At 33.6% G+C, this 21,186-nt stretch overlaps 1 protein-coding gene across 17 annotated transcripts in view; it reads right to left on the bottom strand.

Annotated features, from left to right (window-relative positions):
• The window catches only part of mtd (mustard), a 92,516-nt gene that overhangs the window by 43,707 nt on the left and 27,623 nt on the right, over positions 1-21,186 (bottom strand). For 12 of the 17 annotated variants that reach the window (XM_053745725.2, XM_053745722.2, XM_053745729.2 and 9 more), the window contains exon 2: positions 9,284-9,991. The exons of the other annotated variants lie outside the window; for them this stretch is intronic. In XM_053745725.2, coding sequence (XP_053601700.1) covers positions 9,284-9,834 — 551 coding nt within the window. In that variant the 5' untranslated portion in view covers positions 9,835-9,991. The remainder of the gene's footprint in view (positions 1-9,283; positions 9,992-21,186) is intronic. 17 annotated transcript variants of the gene reach the window in all.

Genomic DNA, 21,186 nt, shown 5'->3' with positions numbered 1-21,186 from the left:
ACACTAATAGAAGTGTGGGCTTTTCGAGGGAGTTCCAATAAAAGGCTTACTTTCTTCATCTCCATATAATGGCCACAGAATTTAGAATTTTCTAAGGTGATGACAATCTTTCAGGTAATTTTTTCGCTTTGACAATCAAAGCATTTCGTTGACATTGACAATTCTGTCGTTAGACAATGCAGTAACCTTGATAAAATGTTAAAAGATAACTGTTTCAAACAAGAATTATATGAATGAAATAACATATAAATAAAACTGTAAGTGGGCATGTATGTACATACATAGGAGATATTTAAAAATATATATGGGGGTCTTTATGGGACCAATAGAAGCCAAAACAATTTTTTTTTTCGAACTTTTGTCTGTCTATATGTTTGTTTGCGAATCACCCAATATTTACTGGATTGAATGTGATGCGGTACTTACAGTTGTATAGCGCAAGGTCTACCATAAAATTTGGTATAGGTTTCATCTCGATATGTTGCTTAGATCCCGAGATATCGATAATAAGTTATGGGCACGAAATAAACGCAGACGAAGCTGCGGACAAAAGCTAGTATGCAAATAAATATATAATATACATTTATGAATATTTCAAATGTACATAATGATAATTTGAAATATGTATGTAAAATAGAATTATAGGTGGAACTGTCTATTTTAACTAGCCATTGAGTCAAGCTAAAGTATATATTATATAATATATGGGTAATTGCCGCAGTAGGTCTAATTACCGTAAAATTTTCATAGTTTTCGCGATTTAGTTTTGGTACGGGTAGTTTAGTGCAAGCTTTATGTGTAAATGTTAAGATATATTTATACGTATGTATGTATATCAGAAATTCTGAATTTAGAACATTTTCTCTAACTCATCTATAGGATAAAAATAAACGAAACCGTCGTTTTATCCCACCTTCTATTCTTGATAACATATTATAAATATTATAAAACAAAATCATCTGCTGTGTCTATATTACACTCGTCTATATCTGTGTGGTCGCGATAAACTCAATGCGATAGTGACAAAATATACTTTAGCTTATTTAGCATGCTGTAACATTTAAATGAAATAACAGGGTAATATTGTAACATTGTCTTAACAAATAGAATTAATATGTATCTCACGTTATACTTATTTTAATAACACTCGATGTGTTCGATAATCAGATTACGCTTCTAATTTTTATTAGGTTTTAAAAAGCTATAAATAATTAACAGTTAAATATTTACCAGTTTTTCAGGAGCAAATCAAATCATCTTTATTGTTGTTATATATGCATTAGAAATCAGGTTGAATTTATTTACATTTATCATAAACAAAATATAAATAAATTACTATATAAAATATTAAGTAGGTAATCCATTCCAGCTAATATTATGAATGCGAAATTGAATTTGGTTTGCGCTTTATAATCAACCAATCTTTCTGAAACACGTATGTATACATATTCCTTTCAGCCCTGAGAAAACACTGTTCACGTGGGCGAGGACACGGGCAAAACCTAGTTTGTAGTAAAAATAATTTTATTTTTATTTATTTTTTAAATTTAAAGGAGCGACTATTAAAGACCGTAAACTTAAAAACATGTATTTTAAACACTTAAGAATTTTATATCCCTACTAATATTATAAATTGCGAATCTGTCTTTCTGTCTGCCACACTTCAGAATGACATGAATTTTGGAATAGATGTTATTATGGTTAATTAATGAGCTGAGGTCTAACATAGGCTACCGCAGGCGGAGGTGGGAGCAATAGCTAGTATTTTATATATAAGATTAGTATAATATATATAAGATTAGTATATTATATATAAGATTAGTGACATAGCGGACGTCGAATATATACCTTTAATCTTGTGCTAGTTGACCCTAATGACTGTAAAGGTCTTCTACACCGTGAGGCCATATAAAGACGGACAAACATTTTACATTATCTGGTTTCTATTTTAAACCTTGTTACCTCACATTTTCATATGCTTTATCGTCATCAACAATTCAAGAACTTTGTTCTTGTCGGTGAAGCATTTTCCATCTTATTCTGTGCGTGCTACATGCTTCAACCATAAAAAACAAAACAAAAACTAAAAATTCTTTTAACCATAAAAAATCGAAAATAAAACGCAGCGCTCGAAAAAGGAACGAGAATAAAGACGCGTTGAAATCTTTAATTAGTGAATTGTTTTCACATCATTAGAGGTTACATTATTCAAAATTATGACGTATTCCGTAGACGATATAATTTACGTAATTTTTTACTTAAAAATAACGCAACAGTGCAAAATTAATGTTAAAGATGTAAGAGTTACTTATTGATTTTATTAATATTTTTTCTGTACATGTTGTGTTAAAAAACAATTACACTAACGAATAAACAAACACATTATTACATTGGTATATCGTTTTCCTGTTTTCTCTATTAGGCATTTTGTAGCCCGGCAAAGTAAAGTAAAATGTTATTTATTTTACTTCACTTTGACGAAATTAATTGATGTTTTTTTCAATTTTCAAAGTTTTCAATTTTATAACTTACTCCCGTAAGAAAAATATACTCACATAAACATGTTTTATGTCCGGAAGATTACTAAACCTATTTCAGAAAAATACATTGTACATATATGTTATTTTAAAACAAACATGATAAGACTTTAGGTATTCTTCATTAAAATACGTAGTTTTCTACTTTTTGGACAAATTGTATCAATTTTATTAGTCACACAATGTAACTATCTGCAAGCAAACAGTGGCTCGTTTGATTTGAGCGTGCGTGCTACATTTTATGGTTTGACCTAGTAAAGTGGTGAGCAATTAAAAAGACCCCGTTACCGTTATCAATCTCACGTGGTGAAGACGCGAGCCACTAGTCTATAAATAGCTTCATCAGCTTCCAACAAATCAATTACTTTATATTTATACTCGTATCGCAATCAATTTCTTTCAAATTAAATTCTTACATCTTTTTGTCTAGTATGAAAAATTGGCATTCTGTGTTCAAAATTCCAATTCAAGAAACAGCTGGCAATATTGGAAAGAAAAGTAAGGTATGTACTGTGCTGTTTTGTACTATTTGTTATGTTATGTTATGTTTGAGCAAATAAATATTTTCTTTCTAATGAAAGAATTAGGCAAAGCAGAGACAGGTAATGTTGTGCGTATAAACATCGAACGATAGACTATAGAGCGGCATTATAATGGGGCTTAGGAAGTTATTCGTCCAGCTGACCGATGGATGGAATGACAATTGGATGCAGAAGAGTAGTGGGTCATAGAGAACGATGGAAGTGGCCCATATACGCGGACAGACAAAGCAATTGTTGCAAAGATAATGATAATATTTTAAATCAGGGACTAAGCCATTTAAGAGTATTTTTATATGTGTCTCCATCAGTTGTATTGTAATGGGAATTCGGTAGCGAAAACGTCACACCGTCATCACGGGAGCGGCCGGACCTGCGGACACCCGTCACAACAAATAGTATATTTAAAACGAATGCCACCGGATATATCAGTTTGTTTTCTTTGCGTAACAAAATAGGTCATTGGTTTTGGAAATGATTTAGTTTTTTGTCAATGAAACTTGCATGTTTACAATCGCAAAATCGTATACGGAACAGAATAATAGGATACTTCGACAGAACTGTGATAAGAACACTTATAATAGGTATTAATCAAAATATCATCAAGATAATTTAGTAAACAGGAACTTGTTTGTTATGAGTTATGACTAATTTATTAGATCCGGAGCGCCTATAATTTATCACCATTGTTTAATTTTAACAAATGACGCAGATGATCGTACAATATATTCAAAACTATATCTCTCAATTCAATGGGTTCAATAGATTGATTAGATATAAGTAGGCCGGACGGAAACAACCATCGTCTTCAAGTCTTATTGTCAATTTCAACATTACATGTAATCTGTTTACATGTAACAGTTTATCCAATATCTAATCTTTTGTTCCACTAATACAATTAGGTACTTTGAACGACTTTGTTCTAGAATTAGATAAGTCTTTGGTTTGATGGAAAGGCTGAGTGTTGCCTTACCATTCGTCATCTTATACGAGTACTAGCAACCCGCTGGAGTAAAACCATAATAAAACTTTCACAGAAATTATCCTATAGATAATCAGATTTAATTCATAATAATTGAAGGTCAGTATTCGAACCATCAACAGTCAACGTGAATTCAATGGTATTAAACGTGGAGCTGTCTACTCGTACCTTTAGTTGACGAAATTTTGAATGGGATTCTTTCTTTTCATCCTCATTTAACTACCCCAAAGGTGAAATTTGAAAATATCCTGAAACACGGTCGTTATTTTTGTTACATTGTGCCAACTTCAAGTAGATCAGTAAAAACTTTCGTTATTTTTCATACAAATTTTACCGCCAATGTTTACCCCTTTAGGGGTCGAATTTTAAAAATTCCTTTCTTATCTGAGCACTACGTAAAAACCTAAAGCTACTGCCCAAATTACGCGTTTATAGCTTCTATGGTGTAGGCTGGGCGTTGATTAGTAAAAAACGCTTGTTTTTTTATATATATAGATTGTCGAAAGATTTCCATGCAGATCCGAGGTAAAAAAAAATCTAAATGTTTGCAAACTTTCTGAGACTCTTGCCTAAAATTACATGAAGCAGTGGTCAATTTATTTTTATTTCTGAAAACACTTATTCTTTTTAAAATAAGCAGTAATTAGAAGTACATAGTTATCCATCGACAGTCCTACCTATGTAATTACGATCTTACAATTAGAATAGTGATGTGCTGATGTCCACAAACGAGCGCAATTGCCGCAATGGGGAGGAAATGGACATACATCCTCAACCACATGCACACATGCACAGAGACACGTGAACGCTTCAATATTCAGCAATATATACGTACTTAATCTTTCGAACATTAAATTCAGCATTTTCATTATTTTATTCCCTTTGCCTCCACTCTAGCTAGGTCACTCGCTGTAGTTATATATAGCAGATAAGGACGTCATCACTAGAATTATCTTTTATACATCCTCCTTTACTTTCATTCTCAATACTTGCTAAGGTCTTATCCCTAGTTTCAAAAACTAGCGTGCCGAATGACGCTTTATAAATACAGTGACATCAAAATCAAAATATGTAGTAGGAATGTTAGTCTACATCTCGCAAGTCACACACAACCAGTTCATTAATGCGACTGTCCTTGTGAGTGAGGTGGTCGCTGCGCCCACATCTGGGTCATTCTCTTTCTGCGGTCACTTCGGAAGGAAGCTATTGTGACATTAGAAGTATTGAAATGTCGAACTATTGATAAATGTTACCGCTCGTATTGCATAATTTATGATCTACAAACTCGAGGTGAACGTGAATCCTACATTAATATGTGTAAACAGAGCATTTACAGACATAATCACGACTAATCTGTGTAGATGTGACCATCTTGTTAGATTTTATTGCCTATAACATAATGGCAATGTTAATAATGAAATGAAGGGTATCCATTTTGATCAAGCTACAGCCTAATTTTGTTCGATATAATGTGATCTACCCAGCTAAAGACCCACCTATGTATGGACGGATACTGTGTTAGTATTGATCCCGAAATGGGCGATACAATATCAACGCTATTTCATTACTTATAAGGCTGAAATTAGTCGCGCAAGAGTTAGGTGACCCTGCATAATACAATGGGTAACACGGGTTGGGTTTAAGGCCCACCTATCATCTGGCACAATGGAGGCATCGACGTGGATGATACTTAAAGTGGATTTATAATCGTGGTCCGTCGCTTTGTAGGCTGCTGTTTTAGACATTCCTAAAATATTAAATAAAATTTTAGATTTAAAAGTGGCGTAGGGAAAAATCACACAGAAAAAGTTATTGGATGTGTGAAATGTATTCTTCTTTCCAACAAGTTTAAAATTCCAAACTTTTAAACAGGTCATTTAAAACAAACTTCACTCGATATACAGAAATATGAATCCTCTAATTATATATCCTATAATTATGCGGCCGTGCGTGCGTACCACGGGCAACACAAGCGTTTATGTCAAGCGTGGGCTCCTGTAAGTGTCATATAAAACATAATGATTCATGTGCGTGTATGTTTAGTAAATACTGTGATTGCATTAGACTAAGCGATTTGGACACGCCTTTTAAGCTATTAACTAACCAGTTTATCAAACTGTCCATATTCACTGAATATATATAGTATATGGTAATCGCCATGTTAACTCTTTTTTAATCGAGGCGGAAAACTTGATAATTAAATTATTGTATGACTAAGTCAACGTGCGGACTAACGTGATTTGCATAGCAGTTGTTCTACAAAAATATTTTCATGATATGGGAGCCTAATGGCGGAATATACAAAAGAAATCCTCAGACTAGTAGACAGTCCACAAAATTGTATACATGTTGTTGTTCCCAATAAAATGATTCGGTAGGAAAACTGGCGAGACTCCTGGAACGAAGCCAGACGACATTTAAATCATAACAGTTTCAAGGTCCCACCTCCTCCAGAATTGACAATTAGAGAAAATATAGAACTGCACGGTAATGCAACATGGTGGAAAATGTGGGTATCAATCAACATTTGTGGGAATTAATTCCGTCAAGAAAACTACTTCTATAGGTTTCAGTACCATCCGTATATACTAGATCCTGTTACAACCTTGTGATTATAATAACATTAGTGTAAGAATAAGAATGCTTTTCACAGCTAGGTATTAAACAATGCTTTCAAAATCAATGTTCAATCAAATACAACCTAGACGTAAAACCGCCCCACATTGCTGTAGACTCAAAGGGAAATCCGATACACTCATAGATGTTTATATTCTTTATTAGACTCATTCGTTAGTTCCAAGGCTTTTGCTTCAGTTTGCAATGCAGCTGCTTCCATATAGGGTATAAATTATGTTATGTGCAAAACATCACTTGCAACTGTAGTGACACAGTTCTATATAGATTACAAGTTCATGCATGAACAAACATTGTCAAATTAATAAATAGAATGTGTATATAGATGAAAGACAATTTGAAATCAAAGGTGAATGAACGATTGCGGAAAGAATCGCGCGGAGGTCGTACGGCGGTCGTACGGTGTTGAAATCGTTTTGCCCCATGCATGATGAAGCTAACTTGACTTAACGGCTAGCGCACTACATGGTACCACACACAACTTATGTAGATGCAATTCGATGCACTTTTCCGGATATTAACAAGTACGCATATAAAAATACCGGTTTATATTTACAGCTTCGGTTATTACGTGAATTGTCGTAGATATGGTGATTTGCGGAACTACTTTAAGTGGGTAGTTGTTTGAGGCCAATGGATGCAAATAACGTAAGTACTCCCCGTCTAATTTACCACTCGATTGGATCACTCAAAGACTATCAAACTATTAATATTATATAAGTATATATAAGTACCAAGCGCTGTTCAGTCCAAATCCTGTTCAGTTTGTTCCTTTGAAGTTTGGTAAGTTAGCTTCAACGACAGAAGGCATAAAGAAAATGCTGAAACAATACTTTATACAACGAACACGGTAAATACAAATTCAATTTCTGTTCATGTCGCCTCGGTTCAACATGTGACTTCGATATAAAATATTGGTATTTATTTTACCTTTCAGTATTCTTTGGTAAATGATATTTTCGTGATATAGATGTGAGCAGATGACGCACACAATTCGTATGAGCTTCGAAGAGATGGCAAAAGTGTCAAGGTGAAATGAAAATTGATTTGCACACTGGCTTTTATAAGCTGTACACGCACGTCTGAGTTAAGACTATCTAAAGAAATCGTGTTCGTGTACAAATATAAGTGCTAATGGATGATGGAGATAAATGATGGAAAAGTGTTAAACCGCTATGAAATATGTGAGCGGACGAATGGTCTTATAAATGAGATTTATAATTTAATGTTTTCAGATTATATGTGGTATGAAATATCTTATCACTAGTTGTCGAGAAAGAAATTGGAATAATTCAATAATTATAAACAGGTCACAATTGTTGTCGGAGAAAGACTTGCCAGAAGCTCTGCTTAAGATCAATAATATCTCGAATATGAGACAGTATGTTCTATGTACCTATGATTCGCGTAATTACATGGAACTTCAGAATGGGGGTAGTAGGGTTTGGCGGTTTAATACCGGCACTTGGATCCTTTGAAGTTGGCACATTAATGTTATCTGCCAGTCACAACGCCGACGAGATATTGGATGATTCCATGCTCCGCATTGTTAGAACGCTCTCACAGAAACTATTCCGCAATATCCATTTAATATCACAAATGCGAACATTTGTGAGGATGACTGTACAAACGGGTTATTAATATTTCACTCAAAACAATATAAGAGTTCGCATTTAGCTAAATTAAAAAAAAACTATAGATTGAACCTCGGCTGGGAGTCAGTAATTTTTTTTATATAAGTATAGTAGATACAGCCGCTGAAATATATTCTGCAAACAATGTTTTATTTGTTGAGGTTTTGAAGATAAATTTCATCGTAAACAAGCTTTGCATTGATTTTAAGCAAAAATCGTTTTGCTATGATGATAACAAAATGCGCACGTAAGTACCCTAGATAACGACGCTGATTTATCAAGATGATGAAAATCATAAATTTGTCACGTACCTACTTACATTACTTTACTCATATTATACATATATAGATAGTGATCTAATAAATGTACGCATGGAAATTTTACAGCAGAAAATACTTATTTTAGGTATTTTTTTAAAATTCAGTTACTGTGTCAAGAAAATTATATATACTACGCCAATTTCTGCCAAATAATAATGCGTGGGTTCGTTTCTTTGGAGTAAAATTCTACCAAATAGTTTATTCCTTGTAGGTGTTATTTCTATGTTAAATATATACGTTGTTTAGTACATGTTAAGTGTTAATATGTAGTCTTAAAATGTTTAGTTGATTGATATATTTATTTTACGTCCTACTTGAAACCACGGCTACATTTAGTAAACAAGTAAAGTGACATGTGACATGTTTAATCGTTGCCGTCATGTAAGCACCTATAACCCTGAAAACTGCGAGCCCAGTCCACAAACATTACAATCGGACTCGGAACTTTAGGTCAAGGAAATCGGGTATTATGGTGCGCCACACTCTCATTTCCATTCTAATCCCATACAGTAACAAGTGAACTACATTATTCGTGCATTGCTATGATTACTATTTTGAGAAAGTAAAATCTGCAACATTGATGATACGTTAAAACATTTATTTGGATTCACTTATCATTAGCTTCTTTTATAAATACCTGTTTTTGAGCATATTGTCCGGAACAAAGACATTCCACCAGGAGGGTCGTTTTTGGCGAACATAAGTCGGCGTGTCACTTTCTTCCCCATCAGTATCATTGCCTCCCGATTTTCGTCGCTTTTTGCGCTCAAGCTGTAAACGTGCGGCCCATGAACGTCGGCGCCCTTTGTCAGCGGGCCCATATCCTTCGCCACCCACTGGCACCGCAAGGGACGCTCGGCGGGGCATGTCCGGCGGCGGGCCGTCAAATTCGTTCAGCTTTCTGTATCGTTCTGCAAATGTAGCATCAGAAGCCCTTCTTCCATTGGGTGTGGAATGGGACGGTTCTTTTGCTTCAATTTCAGTAAAGGTCTCTTCGTCATCAGTGTCGGGGAAGGCTTCTTCACTGAAACGTCGGGGGGTCTCATCTATAGCCTCTTGAAGACTTGCGAGCGGCAGACTGGGGCGATGCGCGCGGAGTCCCCTGGGCAGCCTCCCCGGCCGACCCTGGAGCCGCGCCAGGGCCAGCGGGACCGGCGACTCGGTCAACGTAGGCTCACCGCTGCTCATCGTTACAGTTTCACTTCACTTTTTTACACTATTGTATAACTGTATAGTTATGGCATCAACATAACAATCACGGTTCCACCATCTTCGAATTGCATGGTCGAAAACTTAAGAACACTAGAAATACTCTTTGAGTATTTGTATAGTTCTGCAGCTTCGTCTAAATATAACAAATCAATTTATTCAACTTATATTTTAAATCGATCCAAATGTGGCATTATCACAAAATACTAAAAAAATCTCTATATTAATAAAATAAACGAGATAATACTCTTTTCAGTTCTGAACATAAAAAGTAAGAACAAAAGCTTACATCTTTGGATTAAAAACCCTGCCCGAGGCTTCTCAAGAATACAAAAGTAAAAGTAGTCTGGAAAAATACTGTTTTTTTTATCGTATTAATATTATAAACTAAAACATATGATGAGTCCCGAGACGCGATAATAAAATTTGCATGCGTAATATATTTCGAATCCTGGAGTAGCAAAAGAGTACATTACTTTTGTGACTTTATGAACAGCAAATCCATCTTCGCCAACAGTGGAGACGGCGACGAATTCGTGCTATTGTTCCCATTGACCGATAAATGAGCTCACTTAGTTGATAATGCCTCACATAATCACAAGCAATCAACGTAAAATATTGAACCGTAACAGTACATTATGGCAGTGTCAAACGACCGTGGCCGGCTAGTAATTTTTGGGTGATTTATCACTACCGCTAATTACTTTTTGGAGATTCAAAATAAAAGTAGAACTTCCTCCAGCGAGTGAATCTTTACGTATTCAGACAAGTACATGCCTTGCACCATAAAAAGGTCCACATATACACACAAGTGTCTGCATCTTTCGTAACTGCATAGTCCGTCATCGGCCGCGAGCCATGGAGCGGGGAAAGTTGCCACCGTGTTGCATAAACGGTTTGCTATTTCGTATTTATCATGTGATTGCCTATCGGAGAGATGGCGCGACCTTTGTAATAACTACTATTCATGCATTTGGATCGTGTCCAAACAGTCCATCGTGTTAATGGAAAGCATGTGGATATAACGTATTAATCATGTTTATTTAATAGATAGGGGCAGCAGTTATATTATCTGATATCAAAAAAATTAAGCGCAAATTATTGTAAGAAGATACTTTAGGACCTGGAATACTAAACTACTCCCATACGACTCTACCAGACCCCAAACTTAATCCTAGAGCACACCTGACGCTATTGAAATGCTCGAATTTATATCGACGATAATGTTACTGTATCCATCTTCGATCTTCGAATAATATTACCAGCTAGATATAACCAACAAAACAATCAGTTGTGTCGTCCAAGCTCCGCCGTCAAGGTCGTGAAGGAATTGAGTTTATTAATTGACACTCATTTAAAACACGGTGCATTAATATATCTAGACTGTATTCAAATTACAGACTGAATAAAGTCAAAGTTTTGCAAAAATTGTATTAAAACAATGGGAAGATTTTCATTGTTTTATCTGTACGCACATGCAGGATTAGCACAAGAGAATACGCGATAGGTATGAGAAATAGTTACAGAAGACATATTTAGAAAAATAGCTATTAAAGTAATTCGAAGTTTCTAACGCAGCAAGTGCCCGAAGCACTTCACTACATAGTGGCAGTTACATCGATAAAACTATGAATTCTCGTATAGAAGTACAAAATACATTCAAATATTTGGATTTTATAAGGCGCTGCTGGAACAGGGTAAAGGTAACCCACATACGTCAATCAGTCATTTCAGAAAATGAAAACATTGCTTCATTATTGCTACTGAAAAGACAAGTAAAAGAGAAATATATTTGGACTATGTAACTCTAATCTTATCAATGAATATTAAAATATTCCACAGACAAGACTATAAACTTTTTTTGCCTATAATATTCACATATTATAATATCATTAAAATGATTTTAAACCTCGAAGCAAACTGAGGTTTTACGTGACGACGTTCTGTTTATTTGTATGACTGTCTGTATCTATCTGCCTATATCATTATCTAGATTTTTGTTTGAAAACAGTAATCTTAATATGAATTCAATATCGAGAGGTTCAATTTTTTTTATTTTATTTATATATAATGATATCTTGTCGCATTTGACGTAGACTGTCCTCTAAGTGCCGTTAGTCAATAACAGCCAAAACCTTCTATTGAGTGTCGATCTTTAATGTTTGAAAATAGCAAGATAAAAGAACACATCTAGTTTTAGATCGTTAACTTCTATTTAACAACAACGTTCACGAATCTTTTGAAGTGTCTGTCTACAGCGTCCATCTTAAATCTTGTTTATCTTACATTCCTACATGGTTTTGGGTAGTAACATTTTTACTAAGAAACATCAGACATCCTTATGTCTAGGATGTTTACTGGATAAAAATAAAAATAACGGTACAGTAGGTACAGGTTAAGTAACAAAACACGACATTGACAATTGAATGTGATGTTCTATATACATTATTGTTTATTCAGAGAAGTATATACTCACAGTATATCCTCCAAAAAAGTCTAAATTTCAGTCGATGTCTGAGAGCCTATCCCTGAATAACCAACGTTACATGACATCATGATAAAACGCATGGCATACAGTTGAAATAGTTGGTCTGACCGAGAATCAGCAGACAATGGCACCTCTGAATTGCCTATAGATCTATCAATATCAAAATTGGTAATGAAAAAGGTCACGTACTCCTGTCACAGTGATTCAACGCAATGAATGGCTCTTCAATACGAGTCACTAAATGTGAAAGCACATTCATGAATCAATTCTATCTCTGGATGATATGAAAGTAATACATCGACATTTCCAATTCTTGTGCCGTGAATTTGATTTATTTTATTATAACTATAAATCAATAATAAATATATTAGGACAAATTACACAGATTGAGCTAGCCCCAAAGTAAGTTCGAAACTTGTGTTATGGGATACTAACACAACGATACTATATTTTATAGAAAATACATATATAGATAAACATCCAAGACCCGGGCCAATCAGAAAGAGATCATTTTCCATCATGACCCGACAGGGGATAGAACTCGGGACCTCTCGGTTCAGGGGCAAGCACTTTACCACTGCGCCACCGAGGTCGTCATATAAGAAAGAAAAGTTATATTATTTCTCTCATTTCAACGGCTCCATTCCGTTAATCCTCTAAGCCCGGACTAATTAAAAAAATAAATCTCATCGGCATATAAAAAATATATATTGAATCAAGTAATTTCCACGTGGCTAGCTCGCTTTTGCTACATTATTTAGATTAGCAGGTCATAATAGAAAACATGATTTAAAATAATTACGCGGCTTTATGGTAATAACATGAGGAGATAAAGCACGTACAGACACTCATAAACGCGCCAACACCTTTACCTTACCGTGCTCGGTTTTACGTTATCGGTGCACGTACTAAGAACTTTAGATATGTACTACATAATACGCGGCTAACCGTGTGTGGTCAAATAGTTAAACTAAAAAAAAACTTCTTTGCAAACATTCATAGACCACACTATTTTTATTAGTACAGTTTTATCACTGACTGTACAAATAAACAATGATGAATGTAAAAAAATTTACTATGAGACCACATACGCGGTCAGTTCCATGTGGTATCTTAGTGAATAACCCTATAAGTGCATTATATTTATTTCCACAGTTTGAGTATAACATAAATAATAATAGTAAACAGCTAGTGCCTATTTACAAGGGACATTTCCATTCAGCGTGACATTTCATTGAGGAAGTCACAATTAAAAACGTAATAGTTGTGCAAACGAAAGCTTTAATATGGCTTTTTATTAACTGTATGCTAAATATTTAGAATTCACGTTAAACGTGGCGCCTCTAAATCTTTATTTGATTAGACATTCGTCTTGACAATTTGATCGCTTCGAGATATTTACTTAATAAAGTCTCATTTTATTTATTCGACGTAATTAAGACACAGTATGTATAAGAAATATTTTAAAAGTAATTTTATTTTATAAACGTACGATATTTATAATATTGTCACAATCGAAATGTCAAAAAGTAAACAAGGAGGTCAATGGCCATGAGACGCCAGATCCCGGAGCATATTGCGCATTCCAACGAGATCGACATACAACGGTCCGAAAGTGAAATGTTAAATGAAGTAATCAAGTTTTCAAGACCGTAAAGTGGCGGAAAAGTTGAGTCCTTTGTGACGACACTGTGTTCATTGTTGACGTTTATACTGAACTGATGTGTAAATAAATAATACAAGGAAGGAAGATAGCAAACAAATTCATCAATTAAAAAATCAAATTAATGCATTAACAAATTATGAATCGAGACTACCAATACGAATTAAAAAAAAAAACACATTACACACTAATGTGTACTGACATACAATGCGAATATAATTATCTAATTGCAGCATTTATTTGGATAAGTAATAGAGTTATTTTCCAAGGCTACTTTCAAGAAAACGCACAGCAAGTGTAAATTTTTCAGGCACGATCGCGCGCCGACAAACAAATTATTGATGTCCTTCACGAGTATTCTATAAAAATATATTTAAATTGTGTAATCTAGGTATTATACACTACATAATAAATAAGATAATTTAGTTACACACATAATTCTACTAAGTCTTACCAAATCATAATGATAACAGTGTAGGAAACAGAAACGAGCTGTAGTTACAAAAGTAAGCTATTTCAATGCAAGACATGTGACAAAGAAAACAGGATATAAACTGGCCATGCAAAACAATCGTCATTACCGTCATGACGTGATCGCTCCTATGATCATTTCCACTTCAATAACAAGCTAAAGACTTCTTAATTATCTTTATTTATGTGCTTTAGTCGCAATCACCCACTGACAGGTCATTTGTTTGCATTACATGAGGGAACACATTATCGAGAGCAAAGGGAGATACAATAAAATTGTGAAGTGAACAATGACGGTCGTCCGAAGGATGTAAACAAACAGGCAGCGCGCATAGCTAATGAGAGGCGAGGAGACACGCACTGAATACCAATCAGTATGCTAGTACTACAAAACATACACAACGTTATCATTTTATTAATTTTACTTTAAGAAAAATAATAAACGACGGACTGAAGCCTAAGGTTTTTTCTACCACTCAACTGATTACACATATTGCTGAGCACAAAGCGAATATGAATATATAGAAAAAAGTTTATAAGAGCGAATAGAGGATTTACTCTAGACCGTTAGTCCCTCTTGCAACGTGGGAAGATGATAAGCTGCTAGTTAAATTCGCTTAAAAGCGTTGGAAGTTCGTATCAACAGAGAGATAGTCGAATAAGACAAAATCGCTATTGCTTGTTTTTATTTCAAATAGTACTGAGATGTGTTGGCCCTTATATAGGACAATAATGTTTATCACAGAACTAATAAATTTATCTTTATTAATTATATTATAATAATTTTTAAAACAAACTTGTTTTAAATTACCTAAATTTATTAATTTTAAATAATGTCAATATAATGCCTAGGACAAGTTAACATAAGCTTCTTTATTTACGTAGAAAATACGAGCTCCTAAATTTCATAAACACCTTTCAATCCACCATCTACGGACTAAATGTTTTATTTCTAAAATATAGAAGTTGAGGTTAAGAACTGTGACTTTAAACAAATAATTAACCTACTTAAAAATGTATCACAAAAACAAAAATACTCGACCAAAAATCGCAATTCAAAATAACAAACGTACATTACACACGCGCTGCTAACGTAGTGTAGTATGAAATACTAACAAAGCTCTATTCAACCAACACCATGTAGACAGTTATAGGTGTAGAACAAAATACTACAATAGAACATTTAGCTCCTAACCTGAAGCGTAATGTACGCAAATAGCGATAGGAATATTATTGTTAGCATTGACCTAGGAACCAAAAACATTACCAGTTAAGAATAACGCTACTAAAGCGTGTTGCCTTTGACGATTGATGATGAAAAATCGAGGTTGGTTCAAATTGCAATATAGAGGATGATCTTATAGTAACAGAAACATATGAAGTAAACTTGGTCCCTTCAAAACAAACTTCGTCAATCCTATCAAGAAGAAAAACCGCGCATCGTATTCTACAATGGATTTGAAATCAATGCATATCAGACATATAACTTGATAAAATCATAAACTCACCTAGAATTAAAAGGAAAAGCTAAAGCGGTTATACCACGCGATTTACAATAGTGAGTAGGGTATGAAATGAAGCGATATCCTTTGTGCCGTGGAGTCAAACCGGAACACTGCACTTAACACGAGGATGTGAATATGACACAATGTCAAAGAGCAAGTGCAGGTGATGATTTATTTGTGCAAGAAAAAAAAAACAAGTTGTAAAAAAAAATTAAGAGTTTTGTAAAACGTAATTTTCAAGATTACATTGCGTAGTTCAAAAATTTTATTTGAACTTAAGTTTTCATGTATAAATTTATTTTACTTCGACGAATAAGTACAATTCGCTGATTTACTTTTAAATGACTATAAATTGGAACAACTATAATTTGAACTATTATTTTAGGTATTATTATGAATTTCTAGATAAATTATCCGATAGAATAATTTACAAGCAAATGCACGATGGATTCGTTGTCGTTGCATGTTGCATAATAATCAATATCGCGAGTTATGTACAAGTAATAATAATAAAAGTTTCAGTAATTAACGAATAATTAATTTTTTTCACGTCACGTTTCCTGTATTTATAAAGGTTTAAATTGTAATATCTCTTTTTAAAAGGCTGTTTTCGGATTACCGTAGATTATATAATAATAAATTCTTTGTGGCCAGTATTTTTTAAATAAAGAAATCCGTTCAGTAGCAATATAAATCCTGTCAGAGCCATAGACCTCGTAATCACATAATTTCATGTTAACTTCCTTTAACCGTATTTCATTCCAGAAAGGATTTCCAAGAAAAATCTTTTTAGTGGACAAGATTATTGTAAACATTTTCATTTCATAGCCTCGCTGGCTAGTTTCAGCTAAAATGTATGTGTTTATCATAAGACAAATTACATCTAAATTTTATGTGCAAAGGGGAGAATAAGTTACGCCGCGTTGGGATTTCACACCATACGCGATGTCAGTTTCAATATCAATTACAAACAATGAAGACTAATTGCTGTGACCACAGTTACATGCACGATTTAACAATTTCACATTATGTAGATGTACCAACAAATATAGAAAGACGACGCTGGAGGAATCAATTGAATTACTTTTAATATTCCTAGTATTGATGTTGTGTATGATTAGTCCGAGCTAGCACTTCTTTCAATACAATAAGTCTGATAAATAGTATGGAACTAAAGGAAAAACAAGCACTACTGTCACCAAGCAGCGTTAGAAATACTCGCACTCGTATAACATTGTCCGATGTTAAAACAACGACCAGTATGTCACGGTTTAATTGACATTAATAATCTCATACCATTGTTTTCAATTTTAAAATACATTTTATGGGCTGTGTTGACAAAGCTAACGAGGTATTATTGGCCCGGTTCCGCTTTGCCAGCAAACCTATTGTGTATGATGTAAACACTTAAAGTACGAATTATTTATTCTTCTATGCACAGATACGTAGGTATCTATGCTTGCACATTAATAGTAATTATGCGCGCATGTTGTTATTGTTATTTTCAAGTACACTTTAAGGGTTAATTCACTATCAGTTAAATTTGATATATTTTTATTTTCCTCAGTTTATATTTTACTAAATAAATATAAAATATTTTGAAGCCCCCAGCCCGCCGTAATATAGGAAATCTACTATAGTTAATGAACTATGTCGTCGACATTTCCCATGTATTTTCGTAAAATTTAAATCGACTTATGAAATGCGAGCGGATTCTCATTTTACGAATGAAAAATGAATTCCTATTCAACCTCCAATAGTAGGTAGTATGTTTTCAATAACGAGGTAAAATATATTCCGTTGACTCTGGCCAAATTCCGAAATCGTTTTAATGTTGTTTTGGTATATTCCGCAAATAATCGTTCATTAATCACGGCCATCCTCTGCAGCTGTGGCGACCCAATTCCAGATCCCGAATGTAAATACCTTTATCAAATCCATCAATCAGCCCACAATAACTTTATCACAAACAACTGTAATTTCGTTCAACATTTTACTTCGAATATTTTTTTTCGAGGAAGATTTTTCATTTATCAGTTCTTTCCAATTACAACCATCTCACATAGAAGAGTTACACTACAACCAATATAAGTCAGATTATGTTTTGTTCGTTTGCATTATTAGGTTGTAATAGTAATACAACTTTTTTTGACTAATAGGGAAAATAAAGAAACAATTTAATCAAGTGACAAATTGCCAGTCTTATGAATAAACTAGAATATACTCTGACGACTGAATAATTATTTTTTCTTTAATATTCATACTTTAATTTTCTTGCTGATAAAACTGACTGGACCCGAGACGCATAAAAAAAACGTTATCACAAATGCGTTATGCAATGGAAAAGAAACACACAAATGACCATTATTCTAAACTATAGAAGCAAAACGCAAATCGCAGATAGAATTGAAAAAGCATTAACCTACATTCCAGAAAACACAAGGAATATTGTGAATATCATAAACGGAACGAAACCTAAAATAAACCACGAGGAAATTATGGCTTAATGTTATTGTCTGTCTGCACCTTGCGGTCGATTTAAAATCTGCGTTGCATAGTACAACGCTCAAGTTACGTCCATCACTAGAAAAATGTAGGTCGTGTCCGATTTCAAAGTACTGTGGCACTTGCACAACCTGAGCCCCTACTGCGATAGTCAAATCTGCGAACCAAATGCTAATGCTTGCCGATAACATGCAAAAAGCAATTTTAATTCAATAATAATTTCCATAATAAATACATACGAACGATTATTTGTAAATTGACGTCATTTCATATACAGTGGACAATATTGGACAGCTTTTCTCCATTTGTGCCTTGGAGGCGGTGATAAAATTATTGAAATCAGCTTTGTGTGACAAAATTTAAATCATTTGCAAAATTATGATGATTTAATTAAACGAATATGACTTAATTAAATAAAAATATTTTGACTATTAAATGTTCACAAAATAAAATTTAAATACATAAGCTACATAAATGAAAACAATACAACTATTCATAACTTTTATCAACAGTAAAATAAAATTTTAGTGACTGATGTCTAAACAACATTGATAATTTTTAACTTTATTGTCCCGTGGTGCGACAATAGTTGATTTTATCGGCAATACATTTCATGTCATGTTAATTTATGAAAACAAGTAGATTCAGAGTAAAAAATATATATATAACGAAAAATTGTCTGGTGTGTAAAAGGTAGCGTAGCTCTTGTTTATAGAGCAAGAAGGTATCCAAAGATTTTATGCACTTTTAAACAAATGAAAAAATCAAATTCTGCTCTTAGTTTTTCTATATATACTATATATTTTTTGAAAATTGTTTTATTTTTATGTATGTACTAGCATAGTATGATTAATTAGCTGGTGCTTAAAAAGTGACCCTGTAGCAAGCGCAAATGTGTGAGTGACATCCCTTTTCAAAGGCGACCGCACGGTGCGGTCACTACTTTCTGTCACGTGGGTCATATGTAACTATCGTTTCTAGTTTTCACAACCGGCTTGTAATGTCAAAGAAAAGGTTTATTTAGTGAACAAAAAAATTGCGTTACATGTTCAATATAAATATGTATATAATCAAATATAGTTTAACAATTTTAGACATATATTTAATATTATTTGGAAGAGCTGTTTAGATATTCGAATCGGAGTTCTGAGAGGAAAAAAATCAAAATAAATATTTGCGGAACCTACCCCTGACCTGGGAACAAACAAATGCCAATTTGCTTAAATAGCTATATTGAGGCAATAGATGTAAATGAACAGGGTCTTAGAAAAAAATGGATGTCATTAAATAAAGACAAATAGGCAAGAGTTAAAAATATTATAGTTTGTGATTTATTGTGTGTGATATGTTCGATGTTCATACTCATAACATTTTTCATAAAAATGGAAATAGGTATATAATGATATATCCAAAAAAATAATTTTTATAAGCGGTTGCAATAAGCAAGCACATATATAACTACGATAAGATAAATAACCAATTTAGTATTGATTGAAATCACTTATGATATAAAAGCAAATTTTCACGGTCATACAAAATCTGTGTCGGTTTTGAGAAACGTGACCGTCAAACTCAAATATGCCGTCTAGGGTTAGACGATTACCATTTTAACATTTTATTATTTGTTCGTATAATTTTATCTTAAAGAGTCATCAACAACATCACATCAATGAAAAAAAAAGCTTTAAAGGGAAATTGTTATTTTTTACTTCTTACCTAACAGACTGAAACCTATTGTTTTAAAGTTCAATAAATTATGATTTTATTATTTGCCATTACTACAGAATATATGAACTTTTCGTTTTTAACCATATTTAATAGGCTAAGGAAACAACTCATATCGTCTATATAATTATCATAGTCTGTAGAACAGAACCCACGTATCAAGAAGCCCACTGATTTCAGTCTAAATCTAAACTGAACATATTTTAGACCAGCCATTTGACATAAATACGTCCACAGTATACAGTAATAAAGTCTCTTCGTTTCACAATGAATGGCGAATGAATTGACAATTTCTGACAGCTGTCTATATTCTTTTAAATAAAAACAGGAAGAAAAAAACTAACTATATTTCCTTTCAGACATGGCTAGGAAAAATTATTATCTCCTCTATATAAAAAAAATTCAACTTTGCCTTCGCTCTATGTTAAAGGAAAACTAGATAATTACTTGGTAGGTTTAGTTGTTAATTAGTATTTATATCACGAATTTCCATCAATAGAAACACGAAGTTTACTCAAACTAGAAATCATGTATTGATAGTTAAATGTTGGTGATCGGGCTTGATATAATATTGTTTTCTATATTTGTTTAACACACATTGTAACCTTTGAATCGGTCATAGTTTACTAAGCTATACTCACACGAAACGTGTTTACTTCCGTGTCCCTTTTTAATATAGGTCCATTTACTTCTTGTTTTAGCTATTTGCCACCAGCCGATCTGACTACCTAATTCTTCAATATCTAAGAGAATTTTGAAATATTAAAAGTGCCGGAAACAGTGCTAAAAGGAGAAGAAAAGGCAGGAAATGGACCCTAGGATCCGACGCCTTATGGCTATGCAATAATTGGAAAAAGAGCTCAGATGAGGGAGAAAGATGTTAACATCCTTTTGATAAGCTCCTTAGCTGGGCGCAAACAATTCGATATACACGATTCTTGTAAGTTATATGTACAATTTGTTAAAACTTTGAT

The sequence above is a fragment of the Plodia interpunctella genome, chromosome 5 (genome assembly GCF_027563975.2).
Source record: "Plodia interpunctella isolate USDA-ARS_2022_Savannah chromosome 5, ilPloInte3.2, whole genome shotgun sequence".
Classification (NCBI taxonomy): Eukaryota; Metazoa; Arthropoda; class Insecta; order Lepidoptera; family Pyralidae; genus Plodia; species Plodia interpunctella.
Note: the sequence above shows the minus strand (reverse complement) of the source record. Positions and strands in the feature narration are given on the sequence as shown.